Here is a 19,160-nt window from a genome sequence, read left to right as displayed (position 1 = left end):
GATTAATCATAAGCCTCCGCCCCTCACCCTAAGGTTCCAGAGCGGGTTACAATGAAAACAAAACATTAAATACAGTTTAAAACCATTTATGAAAATTCTCTTCTGCAGGTCTCCTAGCCAAAATTCCCGCGAGCTAAGATGGCGGCGTCCGGGGCAACCTCAGCGCCAGCACCCACGATGGCGGCCACTCCCGCTTCTCAAGAACATCACTGAAGAGCCCGCCAAAGCAACATGAGGCCTTCTTAAGTCAAGCTCAGCGCCAGCATCCGATATGGCGGCGTTAGGATTTAAGACTCGACAAGAGCTCGAGGCTAATTTTCAGACAGGCAATGGCAGCTTTCCACTTCCACAGAACTTTTGCCTCAGGCGAGCTTGAAAGCCACTTCACTCTAATTTAATTGCTATTTAATCGCATTTATTGTGTTCCTTGCTGCTGCATTATTAACTTCCATAGCATTGGTTTGTTAAATGTTTCTTGACATGACAACCTATTTTGAATGCGGTGCCTGCTGTCCTTTGCATTTTTTCAAGACTGGCATGGGAAATTTAAAAAAAAATTAGGGAAGAAAGAAGTTTACCACAGGCTTAATTGGGCCCGAACCTCCTGGTAAAGGTTATTCCGGCCCCAAAAATGTTCAGATCCCCTCTGCAAGGAAGCGAACTAGATGAGTCTTGTACATCTCTCAGCTCTACCTCAAAGGGTTGTTGTAAAGGTAGGGGTCATGGCCCTAGAGAAAGAAAGAAAAGCACGTAATACAAAATTGCCCTTTAGATGAGGCCAAAGGTCCAAGACTTGCTAGTCATCAACTAGCTCTTCAACTGTTGCTCCTTGAAACAAAAAAAATCTTTTTGCAGATACAGGGTCCAAACAGCTTTGAAGGGGGAAGTATTTAGAAAATTGAGAGCCCATAGATAAAGTATTTGTGTGTGTGTTTGCACAGGAAACCATCTTATAAAAAACCACTAGATCTGAATACCAGCTGGTCGAAACATGTGCGAGTCACCTTTCACCCTCTGTAAAGTGAAAGCATAACTGTAGTCTATAACAGGTGTTGAGCACATGCAGATTCCTTATCCCATACTGTTCCCAGCTTTTAAATGACAAAGCACTTTTATTAAAAGATTATGAAACTCAAGACTTAACACACAAAGGGCAGAGCAGCAGCATACCTGTTCCACGTTGGTGTTAATGCAACCTGGCAAACCCCCCTCCCCATTATGTGAGCTGAAATAATATACATTGCTTCTCTCTTCACTGCAGTCTGTGCTAATAAACTACTCCACTAAATATTATTTCAATTTGTTTAAACAAAGGGCTGGGGTGTAAAACCGCTGTTTTGAAATCCTATCTTCACCAATGGATGTAAATTGCTTATTTTGCATCACCCACAAAAAGATATGAAAACAGCCTTTCACACTTTGCACACTCCCATGGTTATTTTACTGTCATCAGCCCCAACTATCATGGTCAGTGGTTAGAAGTTGTGAGTACTCCAAAACTTCTGGTGAACACCAGGTTACCCAAGGCTGCCACAGACTGTATCCATATGCTTTCACCTGAATGAAGAGGAACCTCAAATTGCTTTGGTCTTTGAGTTTTTTTATTTTTGGGGGAGGGAGAGAGAACAGACAAGCCAAAAGCATTAAACAACGACACCTAAGAAGTCAGCGCAGCAACAGAAGGATGTGGAGTCAAGCGAATGATTATTTATTCTAAAAATGGAAGTTGTTCAACCTACATATGCCAGAATTGTTAAGGAAAGTAAGTTACAGATGTAAACAACCACACAGTTACATGTTCAATGGCAAAACCCTTTTTTACTGGCCACTTAAACGTTTTACAGTTCGTAAAAACATTTACAGCCTCCGTTTTGCTTGAGCTTTCCATCTACAGCAACTAAGACATACAATCATGAAAAACACTAACAGATTTTAAACAGGCTGAATTTTTTTTTCTATTTTTTGTCATTTTTACCATTTCTTTTTTTTTCCTTTCCTTTTTTTTTTTTTTACAAAAATGTGCAGAAAAAAGAAGACATCTACTAAAGTTGCTAAGATCTCTCAGTCTGATGGTCTAGGATGCGGCAGTTTTAGTCATTCCCTCGCCCCACACAAAAACACACACAGGAAGACAAGTGTGTGTCATTCTTTTGAGATTCTACTTTTAAAAAGGACCATAGCTCCAAAAAGCTATTCCACTGAACGGCATCAGCAACTTCTCGAAGTGATCCCCTGGAGAGGCGTGACCGAGGACCTTCTTGCTTTCACCAAGGCTGCTGGCACTCTGTATGCTGGTAATCACGCCCCAAGACCAACTTTCCACAGCATCAATCTATCACGCTCCCATGCGAGTGTTCAGTTAATGAAGCTATCTGCGTGCGCACTCTCTCTCACACACAACCCCTTCTTCCCCGGAAGAATATTTTCTAGTGGCCTGAAGCATGTAAAATACCAGTTAACTTTGTTATAAAAACAGTTGTCACACAACCACACATTCTGAATACACACATGCACGGAGATAGAAGAATCCTGCTTCTCTCTAACTCCTATATTTGAAAAAAGGCAAGAGGGCGAGGAGGTGGCTGTTGCCCTCCACACTCCCTCCCCACCCCACATCAGCCCCCTTTTTCAAATGACTTGGCAGGCTCCCCACTTCTGTTCTGTCAGGCTGGGATGCAGGAATGAGCATTCTTAATGGGGATGGAGACAAGAACCGCTTGCAAAGGCTGGAAAGAGAATTCGTGTGTAGCCAAAAAAACAAAACAAAATAAATTTAAACCCAACAATCTAAAAAGAAAAACAAGTGTTAAAATTTCAAACAGTGAATCACAAGGAACAGAGGCAAATCTTCAATCCCTGTGTCTGGGAATCAGACATAATTTAGTCAAGCTGGAAAAAGGTGGTACCAAGAAACTAGGGAGCATTTACACAATGTGTCTTAAGGAAGAGCATCCTGTTGTAAAAAGTCCCCCATCGTTCTGTGGAAGAAAGCCTACGTTGAAGCAAAATAAATCAACCCACAGGATGGGGAATAGGTCCCCCTTCAACACACATAAATTCCCACCCACATCCCGGAAAGAACACCAGCCACTAGACCCAAGAAGCCTAAGATTTTCTTCCATCTGCACGACTGGACAAACATGGAAGAGGATGCTTTAAGAATTATAGCTAGGCACACTAGTGTGGTTAAGAAAAGGAAAAAGAAAAGTGGAAGCATCAATAGAAGCCTCTAGGAACTGGAAAAATAATTAAGCTTCATCAAAGGGCCAGGATCAAGAAGCCAACATTTTTCAAGGACACACACGCACATATACACACCTGTCACCCCACCCACCCCGCAAGCGCAGATCCTCTTCGCCCCTCCCCATGTTCCTATTTACACAGGCTACCAGTTTATCAAAACCACAAGGACAGAACACCCCCCCTTCCCCCACAATGACTGTATAAAACCAGTTGGTATTCTCAGCACTAAGCTTCTCAAAAGGTGACAGTTACATGCTTGCAGTTTTGCTTATATACATGTTAGGTGCTAACAATGAGAAGATCCTGCAGAAACCCTGAGAAAAATGTTCTTTCCACTCCACTTAAGAAGAAAAAGAAAAAAAGAGGACAGATACTATAGAGATGATGAGAGGGCCAACTAAGCCTTGGGAGGAAAGGAAGGAGGCTGCAGAAAGGGCACCCAAGGCAGCTTGCTTTGACCAGGGAAGAACTTGGGAACGGGGCGAACTAAACTCCTGCGCTTCCTTCCGTCTGATGGGTCACAAATAAGCAAGCCGCTGAGATTTCACGGTGAGGCGCCTGCAGAAATAGGGAGAAAGCTCAAGAAAAGCCTCTGTGGCCTGAGCGACACGAGGTCAAACAAGCCTCCTGGCAATTCACTGTCTGAAAACGTGGGCTGAACTCTGAAAGAGGAACATCAAGACCTCTCTTGTTCGCTCTTGGTGGCTACAGGATGGGGAAAGGTTCAACTAGAAGGAAGAACATTCATGCCGCCGCCACCCTGGCCTGGAAAAACATTGAGTGACAATGCTCAGGAAGTGCTGTTTTTCTGCACGAGTTAGGAGAAGCCCAAAGTTGTATCCCGTCCCCTTCCCTCCGCCCAAACAGCCACCCGCTTATCCCTGCATGCCCTCATTTGCGCCTCCCCCTTTGCCATGTGAGCCCTGCACCTCCCTTCCCGTCCAGCTGCTCTATGATGTCATGTTTTCCTGCCCAATCACAGGCAGCGCTAAGTGCTGCTCTCCTGTTTGCGCAAACGTTTTGATTACAAATGTCTAAACTAGGTTTGAAATGTTTTTTTTTGTTTTTTTTATAGAATAAGACAATATTCTTTTCAACAAACTTTAAAAAAAATTTACAATTTCTTTTTTTTTTTAACCTCCCCCTCCCGCCCCCCTCAACCCTGCTGCCACTTTCCCCAACAGCCCCACATCCATTATGTTGTGTCTTGGGAAGTGACAGACACCCCCCCTGCCCCCCAAATAGAGCCTCGCTGGTTGGCTGAAGGGTGGAGATGGTTGGGGTTTCACCGGTACCCCTGGTATCCTCCATAGTAGTTCCTGTAGTATCGGTCTCTGTCTTGGTAGTAGTTCTGCCACTAAAAAAAAGGACAATGAGAGTTGTTATTATAAGATAAACAGTCCTATTGTAGAGGTGGGGAACTGAAGCGGTGATTTTAAATAATGCCATGTTGTTGCTTTGAAAGCAGAGGTGGATTAGGAACCGAAGCTCCCTACATCAATTACCTACTTCTCACCCCCCCCCAACCCCTTTCTTTACTCCAGTCAAAGTCAAAAGTTTCTCTTAAGAAATCCTGGAACCAAGACTTCTTGTACCCAGAGCTTTTGTGGTCTGGAAAGCCTTTAGATGCAACACTGCTGGAACCAAGGCAGATGAGAGTTCCAGCAGTAGTTGTCTCCAGGAGCAGAGACAGCGAAGTGCAAAAACCACTATTCTGAAAGCGTGCGACTGTGTCCAACTAGCTTCTGTCAGAGCAGGCCCTCTGACCTAAGTTAGCCGTGTCCATTCGTTTCAATAGGTCTACTAACATTGTAGGACTAACATTGGATACAACTCATGGTATGCAGCCTCTTACCTCTCGGTTGTAGTCCCTGTAGTAGTCTCTGTATCTGTTGTACTCATAATCACGCCCGTAGAACCGATTGTAGTCCCCCCTGTATCGCTCGTAGAAGTTGCGATATCCCTGTGGATTGAAGGAGCAGATTAGATGCAGAGACATATATCTGGCACTGCCCCTTAACATATAACCTGTTCAAGGAAAAGTGGCTAACCTCTGGCCTTCCTGGAGTTGCTAGACTTCAACTCCCATCATTCCTGGCTATTGGACACACTGGCCAGGGCTGATGGGTGCTGGCCCAGCCACTTTTACTTTATTATTTTTTTATTCTGTTTATATCTTGCCCTTTCTCCCACAGGAGCCCAGTGTGGCTTCAGAGGGCAACTGGAAGAGGATTTGCTTTGCATGCAAAAGGTCCCATGTTTAATCCTGGACATCTTTGGAATAAGGCTGGACTCTGAAACCCCATACACTGCCCGTCAGTGTAGCACAATATTGAGCTAGATGGATCAGTGGTCTGACTCTCATCTAAAGTAGCTTCCTAGGTTCAAAGGTCGCTAAAAGGAAATCCCGTGAAATTTCACAATATGGAAGGGGGGTATCAACCTAACTTAGTATCAAACCTAACTTATCAAACTTGGGCAAAGACAATCCAAAGGGATATACTTACACCTCTGTTTCCAGGCTGCCCCCAGTACTGCTGCTGCTGCTGTTGCTGCTGCCCATAAGCCCGATTGTTGTAGCCTCCTCGGCGCTGGCCACCAGCTGGGGGGGGGGGCAGGGAATGTAACAAAACAAAGATGTGTCAGACAGTAGTGCCAGCTTAAGTGAAAATATTAAGAAGTGCTGAACAGTCAACCTGGTATCTCTCCTTTTTTGTGTGTGGAGAAGCAGGACTTCAACTGGGAGGGGGGCAGGGCAGCTCAGGCGCATTTGGTTTTTTTTAGGAAGCATAGGCCAAAGATGCAAGAGAACATTTGCCACTTACAAATACATTAGGACCAGCCAAAGCTTTTTCCTGCAGCTTGCTGGCCAGCCAAACCTCACCCCACTTTCCTAAATTCACAAGGGGGCCTGGTGGGGGGAGAAGGATAGACGGCTCCCTTAGAAAGCTGACAACTGATACGACCCATCTTGTGCTAAGTGTGCCTATTTCTCCGCAAATGGTGTTTGAATCACCACCCGCTGTCCCAGTCCAACTCCTCCTGGTCCTCTACCCCAAAGCAAGGTAAACTGTGACCTGCCCACTTCTCCCACCCCCACCGCCCCATGCTTTGCCCCCCCTCCCACAGAGCATTAGGCTACTCACACAGCAGCCCGGGAGGGTGCTGCATACTTGGATGCCTGGGCTGAGCTGCCAAAAAGAAAAACAACAACACTCTCAGTGGGAGTTTTCAAGATTTCCAGCCTTCCCCGAAATGACTACAAAGGACCGCCTGCTCTACTGTGGAAGCTACATTTTTGTTATGGGCTTGAGCAGAAGCTATGGAGAAGTAGTGGAAGCGCAAAGAAGGAGGTTAAGTAGCAGGAGACAGATCAGCTGGTATAGAGCCAGAGGCGGGAGACAGAATCTGGACAGGTGGGGCCCCCAGTAAGCAGCTATGCAAAAGGACAGAGGGGGGTAACTCAAGATGAACCACTCTTGACAGGGAATAAGGAATTTGGGTGTTTCAAAATTGCTTGTGGCTGTGTGATCCAAATGAGAAATCTTGTCTCTGGCTCCTTCTCTGCTGGTAGGTGGGAGATAGGTGGGAGATAATACATGATAAATTAACTGAGGGAGCAGATGCCCCAGGCTGTTGCTCCAGAAGGTGGAAACCAGGCTTATAATCAAGGGGGAAGGGGAAATGAGACTGGTACATAATGGGGAGGGGGAGGCGATGAAAGCTTAGGACAAGGGTGGGAAATCTGTGGCCCTTCAGATGTTGCTGGGCTCCCAACACCTCCATCTGCCCCTGCCAACATCATTTGGTAAAAATGGTCACTGGATGGCCGAGCAAAGGAAGCACCATGAAGTTAGTCTGAATGTGACCCCGTAAACAGACGTCAAGCCCGCAGATGTGACTTAATGAATCTAAATAAATCTTAGAAAAAAAACTGCTGCAGCCAAGTCCTCTAAGTGTGCATACAATTATCCTGTGTGGTCAGAACTTATCCCAAGTCCCCTAGGCTCCAAAGGGAGAGAGCTAAACCCACAAGGAGCCATGAATGAGCTGAACAGGATTGGGGAAGACATTTGGGGAAGAGTGAAGCAAGTGCTACTCTCAGAGAGGCACGGGGTTTCCTTTGGGACCTGGGGAACAGGAAGCCCACAGTCGTCCTCAGCAAAAAGATGAAGGAAGAGTGTCAGGAGTACCTCCGGAGAGCAGCCCTTGCTACTTGCAAACCCTCACCATATCCCTGGCCGCGGTTGCGGTTCTGGCGGTTGCGTTTGTTGCGGTTGTTACGTCTGTTCGTCCGCTTTTCGGAGGGTGGGAGCAGTTTCCTGGCCTCTTCCTTGTATTTGGTGACGAGGGGCTGGGCCTCCTCCTTTGCAAGCTCTTGGTACAGGACTTCATCTATGAAATCACATTTCTCCGGAAGAGAGAAGTTGGCTGGGATCACAGGGAAGCAGGAGGAAGAGGAAGTGCAGAATCATTAGAGGAACGTTCTTTTCAACAGGGAAAACAAACCTGAAGCCCCAAGACCACCACTTCGCTCGTGTTCCCACAGACCCTTTTTGCAGAGGCTACCTTTCATTTCCAGCATCACAGACTCAGGCACATCTTCTCCTTCAGCTTCCTCCCTCTGCTCCAGCCTGTCTTCCCAGTCTTCTTCAGTGGGAACCAACACAATCACCTTGCGCACAAAACCCTTGAAAGGGAGGAGCTTCCGCCGTTGCCCAGAATTGTACACATTACACTAAAAGGGAGAAAACATGCAGGTCTTAGAGATGGCAAGAGCACCTCCTCTCAGAAATGGCCAAAAGTCATTAAGGGACTCCCTGAAACCATAACCGATCAGGAATGAAAACAAACCAAAACATTACGGTTGTTAATTATAATCAGACTTCTCGTGGTCAACCCATCAGGGGCAGGAATTGCTTCTAAAAGTAGGGTGACAGTTTAATTCATCTCTTCACAAGTTAAGAACTCATCTCCTGCCTTGCCCTGTCTTGCTTTTTGTAAAAGCACCCTCCTCATAACCAGTGGTAGACAATGGATGTTGCCAGCACAACTCTCATCACCCCTGACTGCTGACCATTTTGGCTGAGGCTGGTAGAGCTGAGTGTCCCAACTACACCTCAAGGGCCCCATGTTCTCCACCTGTGTCCTAAGTATGTATTTAACGGAAGGCTTTTATTTGCCCTTTCCAGTAGCTTCTTCTGTTCTGATGTCACCGCCATCACCATATGCGAAGCCTTCTCCTCTAACAACATGGAGAAGAACAGGCCCACTAAAATGTTGTGACAAAGACCCTACATCATGTACCCAGTCATCAGAGAAATCCTGTTTGTCAACTTGCGTGGAGACTGTATGAACACTTTGGATTTTCTAACTTCATTGCCTACCTCCTTGGAACTAAACCCCCTCAGCCCTTATGTAAAAATACCTGATCGAGAATGAAGTTTCGCTTTGTCCTGGGGGCAATCTGGACCAGTTTACTAACACAACGGGCAGCTTGCTGAAGCAGTTGGTCTTTAGCTGCAGTGTCCAGGGCCTCTTCAACTTCAGTGCCCTTTGTCTGATAAAGGGGGGGGGGGATACAGAGACAGAACAAATCAAGGAGAAATATGTCACACACACCACAAGCCACTACTTTACACGGTTAAGAGTTTAGGAACCGACAAGAGGGATGTTATTCCAGGTCAATTCTATATTCCAGGGTGTCTCCACCATACGGCCCTGTTGACATTCTTGGGTTGTTTGTGGGTTCTCTCTTGTCTTCTCTAAAACTCTGTCTTCTACAGAGAAGTGAGTTCAAAAAAACCTTGCTTTTGCTTACATCGATGATTATGAAGGCAAGATGGCCAAGTCAAGGTTTAATCTGCAATTACCCCACCCAATTCGCTCAGACCTCAGATTCACCCTCTGCAAGTATACACAGACTGAAAAGTGGAAGTGACCTCTAACTTCTTACCCTCATTTGGCAGAGAACAATGCCTGTTCCCAAGACGTTGTAGCGCTTATCTTGATTCTCCTGGATGTGCTTCTGTGCCCAGTGGGTTTTTCCGCATCCTGGCAGCCCAACCATAAGCAGCACCTAGAATGGGGAGCAGGAAGAGAGTAAGCAAGCCCACAAATTTAGAAAAGTTAAAGGGAACTGGTGCTAACTGTGCTGTTGGACCATGCAAGTCCCTGTTAAGACAGCAGTTGCCAAAGCTCCATTAAGAGTTCATCTAGGCTCTGAAATGCCTTTCAACGCAAGGGGGCTAACCACAGAGAAGGCCCTCTCTTACCACTACCCCTCCCTGCCCTGCAATTAGAACACACAATTTTCTGGACCCTTTCAATACATATCCCCTTCCTATCTAAGGTCACATCCACAACATACATTTAAAATTCCAATTCTTACCCCCTTCAACAAACTACAGTTCCCGGGATTCTTTGGGGGAAGCCATGCAGGCTAAATTGGATTTACAGTGAGTGGAATGTGTGGATATGACCTAATTCACCAGAATTTGGTAAAAGACAGAGTCTTCACCGCTAGATTATCCATTAGAGTTAAAAGATTAAGCAGCAGCATCACAACACTATTACTGAGACGCAAGAGAAGCCCCTCTAGGAACTGAAACATGGAAGTCTGTTTTATTACCTCACACTCTCCAGGGGTTTTGGGTGGCAGGGGAGTGCGCACTCGATCCTCAACGGGGACGGCATGGATGAAGGTGAAGTCCTCAGGAACTGGGAAAAAAGGCTCCTCTTTCTGGCCGAAGTTCAGCTCCACGACACAGTTTTTACACAGCACATGCGGCAGAAGAGCTCGGTCGCCGAGCAGCTCCTTGTTGATCTGGAAGGCCACACCTAGGTCCTCCCCATTCTTGGAGAAGGACAGCTCCACCTCTTCACTGTCAAAGTTCTGTAACACAGGATGCGCAAGCATGTGACCGGCAAGTCCCCGTGGAATGGGCACACACACACCTTCCTCACACTGTCACATGCTTTCAAAGCCATGTTCTAATAGCCTCCTGAAGACAAAGCAATGGAAGGCAAAGCTGGCTTTTAGCTGCCCTGGTTGAACACCACAGCCAGTTATGGGGACGTTCTAGTAAGAAGCATTAAGGCAAACCTCGTGACGGCACATGCAGTGCACGGTTGTCCCCTGAACGGCACTGCATCAAGGAAAGGAGCAGGAGTTAACTTTGTGTTGTTAGTTACACCTTGGCTGTACAGAACCTCATTTTCCCCTACCCCGGCCTACTCCGAAGATACCGAAGCGGCCCCTCAAGAGCCGGCCCGAGGCCTCGCTCACTGCACTTACAGCAAAGCAACCGATCACATCATTCTCCCCAAAGGGCTGACCAAAGTCTTCGAATTGCCCATTTTCAGCCTTCAACCCTCGTCCATCGTAGCCATAAGAAAACTCATCCTCACCTAGAAGAGAGCAACACTTACTATGGTGACTTCACCTTGAGAACTGCGATCTCTTCCCCCAGGCGGCGCCCGCTTAGTTGCGCTGCATTGCTGCCGGAAAGGAGGTACTGCTTACCTAGCTGTGAACGAGAGAGATCAACAGACCATCCAACGCGAAGCAACTGGTTCTCTGTGGACCCTTCCTTCAGCGGGAGGTTTTGTGTCACCTAAGGCAGATCAAGGGGCGATGCCCATTTGAGACAAATGTTAGGAAGCTTGTAGAAAAGGTTGCTGTATACACCCAAGCACATTTGCAAAACAACACAATGATCTTTATTTAAATATCAGCCCAAGAAGACCCAGTCAAACTGGCCCTCACAGCTGATCCCATTTAAGGCAACCTCTGCAGTACAAAACACCTTCCCCCAACCAAAAGAAAAGAAATATGGAATTCACCATTATGTTCTGATTATACATTATACTACTGCCTTCTGCTTTGATTGGGTAAGTGTATTTTTATTCTTCTGTTCCTTGGCTGGAATCCAATTTATGTTGGAGGGCTAGGGGTCCTCCAGAGCAAATCTGGTTGGGGGGCCTGAATGGAGGAAGTGGAATTGCCAAAAATTGCCCCCCCCCCGGCTGCTAATGGATGCCTTTCATCACTGGAATGACATCAACTGGATTATACTATGTGTTTTTAAAGGACACATTTGCAGCTATTGCTGTGTAGCTTGTTGCTTTTTATTGCAATAATGAATTTTTGTTCTAAAACTGTGGATCACCTAGGCAACATTTGTTATTTGGCAACCTAAAAGTGACCTAAATTAAAATAAACTAGCAACAATAGCTCAAGCCTCAATTCCTTGCAGATAAAATTCACCTATCCAACACATGACACACTCTCTCTCTCTCTCTCTCACACACACACGTGTTGTGTATACACATATGCATTTATCTGCCCTGAAGAGTTGGTCAAAACACTTTTGTCATCGTTATAAGCTGTTGTGCAGGCCCAACTAGCAATAGGAAGTGAAGGAATGGCAACATAGACTTTGTTAACTTGCGCCTCAACAACCTTCACAGAAACAAGACTCCACTTACTTTAAAAACAGATCTGTGCAGTAAGAGTTGCATCCAACAATAAAAATTAATAGACCCAGGTTAGTGATGTCTATTAATTTCAATGAGCGTACTTTGAATATGACTAACATTGACTCTTAAATGTCCACTTCATACTGATCTGGAGGGGTCCAAGTGCTACACTATGCCATTCACAATGAAAAACAACTCCAAGCTGCAGTCTGTTGAAATGATAACTCTAACTAGCTCAGACCACACTTGCTGCTGAAAGCTCCAAGAAGAAGAAGAAGAAGGAGTTTGGATTTGATATCCCGCTTTATCACTACCCGAAGGAGTCTCAAAGCGGGTTACATTCTCCTTTCCCTTCCTCCCCCACAACAAACACTCTGTGAGGTGAGTGGGGCTGAGAGACTTCAGAGAAGTGTGACTGGCCCAAGGTCACCCAGCAGCTGCAGGTGGAGGAGCGGAGATGCGAACCCGGTCCCCCAGATTACGAGACTCCCAGTCTTAACCACTACACCACACTGGCTCTCAGAAGAAGGCTCAACATGGATTGTGTTCCCCTGAGGAAACGTCCTTACCTTTGCCTCAAAGCAGACCTTCCCCTTTTTCACTCCATGTGTACTTCTTGCCCCAGACCACAGATTAGGGAACTTCTCGGAGAACAGAGGCTGGCCTCCATAGCGGTCCTTGGTAGCTCTGAAGTGGAGATCGGATGTATCTGAGCAAGAAAGGAAAGCAGGATGCATTTAAAGCCAACATGTGTGTGTGATGTCTGGCACTGCAAAATAATTTCAAAAGAGACACCTGGGATGTGGATCAGTGATCAGATTCTGAGGCTTTCTGTAATCCTTTTGTTCATAATGACATCCAAACTCCTAAAAATATCACCCCTTGTTACCCCACTCTTGCTGAAGTGCTCAAATCCTCTCAGGCTAAGTTACAGAAAAGGCATACATTGTAGTGAACATAGGAGGGATTTTTTTTTCCTGTTGGGAAGGACACGTTCCCTCCAGGAATAATTAAGAATCGCATGCTGATGTTGGGAGCAATCTGAACAGGTAGGAGGCCAGGCTTGCCACCTCACTGGAGGAGGAACAGATCACTCTAGTAAGAGGACTAAATTCATCACTTGTAAATGGCTTTTCTCCCCCACCTTCCATTTTTGCTTCTCCCAACCCTTGCCTTATGCAGTGAAGGAAGAAATGGGATAAAGACTTAAAAGAATTTGAAATAATGAATCTGGGTTAGTAATGTCCATTCAATTCAATGAGTCTACTCAGAGTATGACTAACATTTAATATAACCCCAGGTCTTTTAGGTTCTATACTACTTAGGGTTGGCAAACTGATCAGAGTTATAGCAAGGCTTGCTATCTTGCTTTTAATAATATTTTTTTTAAATGAACAAAACAAAAAACACAGAAACTTTCAGTTGCAGCCTTACTATACTACAGCAGACCTGACTTTTCTATGAAATTATATTTAAATTTGTCATTACACAGTTCACATAGCGTACAAAATAAGCACATACATGTGTCCAGGATCACAGTATTCTCATCATCCTCTTCTCTAGCCTCCTCCTCTGGTGGTGGTGGAGACTTGGATCTATATTGAATATAAAGGAATAGCCAACAAGGTCACATTAAAAAAGCATCCAGTAAAAAAACTGGTATGTAGAAGAAAACAAAGCAATACCACAAACACCATGATAATCCCTGGAACCTCGTTCTCACATCTGCTTGCCCTTCCTCCTGATTTAGCATTCTTTTCAAACCAGATATTAAAACAATCTCTAGGTAGTCAGAACAAGTCAGGTTCATGGTCCATGTTCCTATGTTGTTTGACTTTGATACTTACAAGAGTTTGTTTCAAAGACACCACCCTCTGGTTCAAACACAACACTAAGCCACAATTTTGCAAAAGTGAAACTGAACTCTGCCCAAGTCCTCCTCCCAGCAATGTGGGATGAGTGTGTGTGTGAGTGAGTGTGTGTGTGTGTGTGTGTGTGTGTGTGACAGAGAGAAATTGATGCTTTGCTTGTGTTCATTCACAAAGCACTAAACCCACAGTTTAGTGTTCTGTATGAACTTCATTGGCCACCTAGCATGAATTCCTGGACAAAATGACCCACATCTCACCGGCTATTATATGCCTCCTCTCGGAACTCATAGTAAGCACGGCCGTGCTCATCCTTTTCATCCCGCTGTCTTTTTAGTCCGTGGCGTTCTCCGTCTGGTCCAGCCTGCTTTGCTTTCTCATCATCCTCATTTGCTGTAAGAAAACACAAGCACACAAAAAAAGAGATTTTGTTGAAAGCAAACACACTTGCATGTATAAGCCCCTTCTGGCCTCTCTTACCTTGGAATGAAACACACATACGGTGTTTATCTAGGACTCCTAGGGAAGCCTAAATCCCCTGTGATCAACCTAAGGGAAATCTTTATAAACAAGCCTTGTGTCTCCTTTTTCGCTAACAGTTAACCATGGATTTAGTGAGGCTCCTGGAAGTCAAAGTGATATGCTTCATTTTTCCATTTTGGCCTGTGGGCAGAAGTCTTACATTTTCTGATTCTCTCAAGCCTCCAGTTCTTTAGCGTAAGTTTTATTTTACATCTACATCAATAAGGTCTGCAAGCTTTCAGTGGCATTATGCCTGATGCAGAAGATAGGAACAAAGCCTCCACATCTGTAAGACTGATGTAGGCATGTGTTAAGTACTAGGATGACACTTCTTACTGCAAATCGAACTTCAAAACAGATTTACGGCAAAGATATGACACACCCTGAGCCCACATGTAGATCTTGAGGGTATTAAGTAATGTGTGCCTAAGGATAAATTCCTATTTCTTCCTTTCATGTTAAATGCTGCTCAGAGTGGCCCACGCCCCCACAATTTTCTCATCAAAAACAGGGTTCAATGTATTTCCAATTTCTAAGGAGAATGAAGCATATGCTAAATATCAGCATTATTCCCAATATGTTAATTGCTTTGTCAAGAAACAGCATAGAACTAAATAGGCACAAGAAAGACCATTTACCTCGGAATAGCCTATTTCAATGATGCACCATAACATGCCTTTTTAAAAAGCATATTTCAATATGCAACCATAGACAGGTAGCAAAAGTAGTGCTAGCAAACAGCAATAAGCAACTGTACAACTTAGGAGCCACACATGGAATTGCTATACTGTTCCCCTAGGAAGTAAGCCCAGCTATAGTCAATGAGGTTTACTTCCTAGCAAGTGTTTAAGATTGTAGCCGAACTGCCTAGCTTTCTTAAGAATAAAATAAACCTTTAGAGACAGCGCAGCAACTAAAGTTTTCCTCTTGAGAATCTGTCGTGTGGTCTCATGAACTTGGTAACAGCCAAACATCACCATGCACAAATCTGAAATACTAGTTTTCCAAACCAATTTTTCAGAGTGTTTACCACTTAACCAAACAATGCACATAAGCTACCCTTAGTGCATTTCATGTGAATAAGCCTGGAGAACATGCTTTGGTTACCTGCAGCTGCTTACAAACTGAGAATACTGTTTAGAGCTATGCTTGGATACCAGCAGGTTTTAAAAAAAAAATAAAAATCAAGGACAGTTTATTCCAGAAAAAAGAAAGTAAAAGTATCAGTCAGAGGCTGAGAAGTCTGATGTGCTTTCCCCTAAACACACATTTGTCAGCAGTACTGAATAAAACACTTTCAGCAACTTCTAGTTCAAGGCCCAAGACCATGGCACTACATCAGTGTACTTATTAGGTCTTCTTAGCAAACTGATGGCCCAAAGCAGTGAGAATACAAATTACAAGCTCTAAGTTCAAATCACACCTTTGCTGTGAACTTTTAGGCATCCTTATACAAGCTTCACATCACAACCACAAAATGCTAATGTTCAGTGATTTGAACACTTAAAATGAATAATATATTTATAATGCATTTATTATGCTAAATTACTTTCTTGTGGCAAACATTCCGAAATTGATAAATTGTATAAACAACCCTCTGTCTGCTGTCTACCAACTGTAGAAAATTGAATAATAATTATAACTGCAACATTACTAACTTTTATACACACAATCCATCATAGATGAAACTTTACAAAGAATCTTACCAGCAAAACAAAACGATCCCTGTCCATAGGGAACTAGCCCTTAAGAATTTAATCTAGTAATTTAGACTCCTCACAAGTGCTTCACACACACACACACACACACACACATTTTCATCCCACTCCTCCTCTAATGAGCTGAAGGTAGAGTACACAACCAACATTTTTTTCTTACAACAGCCCTGTTAAGCAGGATAGATTGGGAGAGTGAACAGCTAAAGGTCAGCACTGAGCTTCATGGCTGAGTGGAAATTCAAATGAAGGACCCCCTAGTCCAGTGGTTCTTAGCCTTTTTGGAGCCACAGACCTCTTTAAGAATCTGCTAAAACAGGCACCCCCAAACTTGGCCCTCCAGATGTTTTGGGATTACAACTCCCATCATCCCTGGCTAACAGGACCAGTGGTCAGGGATGATGGGAATTGTAGTTCCAAAACATCTGGAGGGCCAAGTTTGGGGGTGCCTGTGCTAAAAGCTATTAACCCCTTCCTCAGAAATCCCCCCCAAGACAATTCTCAAAGTAACAGAAAGTAAATGAAATAAAAATCTTCTCTTTATGTGCCTAGTTCATAGCCCCCCCAGCTCATCCATGGAGGTCTATGGGCCACAGATTAAGAACCCCTTGTCCTAATTCAATCTCACATGCCTCTACTCCAAGACTGTCTCTCATATCTTAATAACCTTATTTACACCAACCCTGACAAAGTATAATGCCCATTTATGGAAAGGAAAAAGAGACAGGGCAGCAAACATATTAGGACAACAGCCATAATTTAAATTAGATATTTCCTGACTCACAAGAATTTAGCCACAACATAGATTATTATTTATTTATACTAAGCCATTAATGTGCACACCTCTTCACAAGAGCTAATTTCTTATGGACCACTTACTGCCTGCCACTGACTGGGATTCTTACAAAAAAAATATTTACACACAATTTAGTTCTATCGACTTCTACTGTATTTTTACTGTATAACAAAAAAGAGGTCCCTGCCCTGAGGAGCTTCCAATTTAATATTCAATTCAGGGGGAGGAAAGAGGAGAAACAAGATGGAAACAAGTATCAACAGGAGAAATAGGAGTTTAGTTACTATTACAGTGATATATATAAAGGAATGGCCAAAAATGAGAGAAAATAGTACCATGACTAAAAGAGCTAGAATGACAGAAAATCTCGTGAGACAGTAGAATTGTGACATTTCTATGCTAGGTCAACTGCATATAAATTGTACACTGGCTATTCACAACAGCAGTTAATTGGTGATAACACCATCTTCTGCAGTTATGAATTTACCTGTTGGCCCACAATAAACCTGTCAAATATTTTACTTTTGTTCTACAACCAATAACAAGGCACTGGGCCATTAGAGATCTATCACAATACACATGTTTACTCCAAAGCTAATCCTATTGTGTTAATTGGGAGCTTACTTCTGGGTAAAGTGCACGCAAAAATACAATTCAACAGCCAAAATCCTATACATTTTTTTACCCAGAAGCAAGATTCACCGATTTGAAGAGGGCTTATCCACCACTAAAGCTGCAACCCTGTGCATCCCATCCGTATGCACATTAATTTGCAGGTTAGCATCACCAATCCAACACAAGTTAATTGCAAGTAAAAGATGCACAGGATGTGCTGTGGCATTGCTGCCCTTCAGAATGCCTCACAACGAGGATAAGAATGACAACACAGGGGTAACAACAAATAAAAGCAGCATTAGTTGTAACATACAATAGGTAAGATATTGAGGATGCCATAGTTAACCACCTCTCAACAAACAGGTAGCAATAATGACGGCAATACGTAGGTAGAATAAACACAAGGTGGTATCCAACTTTAATGATACGCAAGGGGTAGATCCAGCTAAATTAACAGACGTTACTAAATTGGGGACATTTATTTCAATGAGTCTAATTTGCAGAACAGGGTTGCAATGCAACCTTAAAACTACAACGTATAAGTAACAATAACAATGAGGATGCTGATGAGAAACGAATAAAGACACGGGGCTTTACTGTGCGCTTTCATCCGTATCCGACGTCAGCCCTGCTCTGAGGAGACCCACTGAAACTTCTGCTAAGTTCACTGATCCGAAATGGTGCACTTCAGGAAAGGCTTTCGGCCATGAAATCAATGGACTGGGGGGTTGCATCCCACGCTCGCCCTGCTCAAGAGTAGCCCCGCTGGAGTGCGTCGACACGACCTGAATCTGGGTCCGCCCGTTTCAGCTCGGGGAGGCTCTTGAGCAGAACTTCGCCGGATGCGTCCCCTGAACCAGAGGCAGCCCACCAACAACGTAGGCAGGCGCTTTGCCCGGCGGCCAACAGCCGCGATGCGAAGCGACCGTTACACTCCGCCCCCCCCCCCCCCAGCCACGATTCCCGCCTTACCCTCTTGCTCGGCTCCCTCCTTGGCCGCGGCCTCTCCCGCCGCCTCCTCGCCAACGCCGCCTCCTTCCTCCTTCGAAGGCCGCTGGGCGCCGTTGACCCCGCCGCCGCCGCTGCCGCCTGGCTGAGCCTGGGCCTGGCCTTCGTGCTGCTCGCCGGCCTGCTGGGGCTGGGCCTGGGCGCCACTCGCCGCCGCCGCCGCCTCCCGTTGCTGCTCCTCCTCGTCCGCCAGCAGCGCTTCTTCGTCCTCGTCCTCTTCCTCGTCCTCCTCGTCTTCTTCGTCGCCGCCGCCGCCCTCGTTGTTTTCGCCGCCTCCCAAGCGGGGCCTGCCGAGGCTCTGCCCGGCCGCCGCCGCGGCTGCCGACTCCGCCCCGGCCTCCTCAGGCCCGGCCGCCAACATCTCGGCGTCCAAGGCCTCCTGGAGCCGCTGGGCCAGCTCCACTTTCAAGCCGCGCGAATCCAGGCCTCGCCGCCCGAGCTCGGCCCGCAGCTCCGTCACCTTCAGCCGCTTCACGTCCATGGCGCGCGCGCTCCGCGGATGAGGGGGGGGCGGAGGAGGGAGGGGGGAGGAGGAGGAGGAGGAATTAAGCGAACGAAAGGCGCTCCGGAGGGACTGCGCCTGCGCGGTGCTCTCACGCTCGCTCGCTCTTCCCTCAGCGGAGGCCTACACCCCTGCAGTCCGAGTTCGGCGCGCGCGCCCGCGCCTGCGCCGTCCAGCAGCGCTCCCCCCTCAACCACCACCCCCAAGCACGGCTCCCTCGCCTTCGACAACTTCTAACGCGCAAGCGCAGCCTGGCGAAAATGGATGCCGCGCAGGCTCGGAGGACGGGCCGGCTAGGCAGCGAGGCGCATCGCGCAGGCGTGGACAGCGAGCAGCACGTCGATGAGGGCAGGCGGAACAACGACGCATGCGCTTCGTTGCGGCGCATGCGCGCTTGCTGCCCCTTCGCG

At 45.9% G+C, this 19,160-nt stretch overlaps 1 protein-coding gene across 1 annotated transcript; it reads right to left on the bottom strand.

Annotated features, from left to right (window-relative positions):
* Positions 1-1,583: 1,583 nt before the first annotated feature.
* Positions 1,584-18,783, bottom strand: HNRNPUL2 (heterogeneous nuclear ribonucleoprotein U like 2). Its single transcript, XM_083418532.1, has 14 exons — positions 18,213-18,783; positions 13,853-13,985; positions 13,246-13,319; positions 12,294-12,433; positions 10,769-10,859; positions 10,541-10,653; positions 9,875-10,138; positions 9,200-9,322; positions 8,672-8,803; positions 7,813-7,981; positions 7,474-7,674; positions 5,751-5,845; positions 5,099-5,206; positions 1,584-4,600 (listed from the first exon to the last, which is right to left on the bottom strand). The coding sequence occupies exons 1-14, from the start codon at positions 18,727-18,729 to the stop codon at positions 4,529-4,531; spliced, it is 2,232 nt and encodes a 743-aa protein (XP_083274658.1). The 5' UTR covers positions 18,730-18,783; the 3' UTR covers positions 1,584-4,528.
* Between the last annotated feature and the right edge of the window lie 377 nt (positions 18,784-19,160).

This window comes from Podarcis tiliguerta (assembly GCF_965153285.1).
Source record: "Podarcis tiliguerta genome assembly, chromosome: 16".
NCBI classification, from domain to species: Eukaryota; Metazoa; Chordata; class Lepidosauria; order Squamata; family Lacertidae; genus Podarcis; species Podarcis tiliguerta.
This window is presented reverse-complemented; position numbering and strand designations above follow the sequence as displayed.

Bases quoted from the DNA above. Each gene is read 5' to 3' on its own strand.
- HNRNPUL2 (XM_083418532.1), bottom strand. From the start codon at position 18,729: ATGGACGTGAAGCGGCTGAAGGTGACGGAGCTGCGGGCCGAGCTCGGG. The intron at 9,323-9,874 runs GTAATAAAACAG...TCCCCATTCTAG, and splicing joins AAACCCCTGGAGAGTGTGAG to GTGCTGCTTATGGTTGGGCT. The intron at 8,804-9,199 runs GTAAGAAGTTAG...CCCCTTTATCAG, and splicing joins TTGTTCTCTGCCAAATGAGG to ACAAAGGGCACTGAAGTTGA.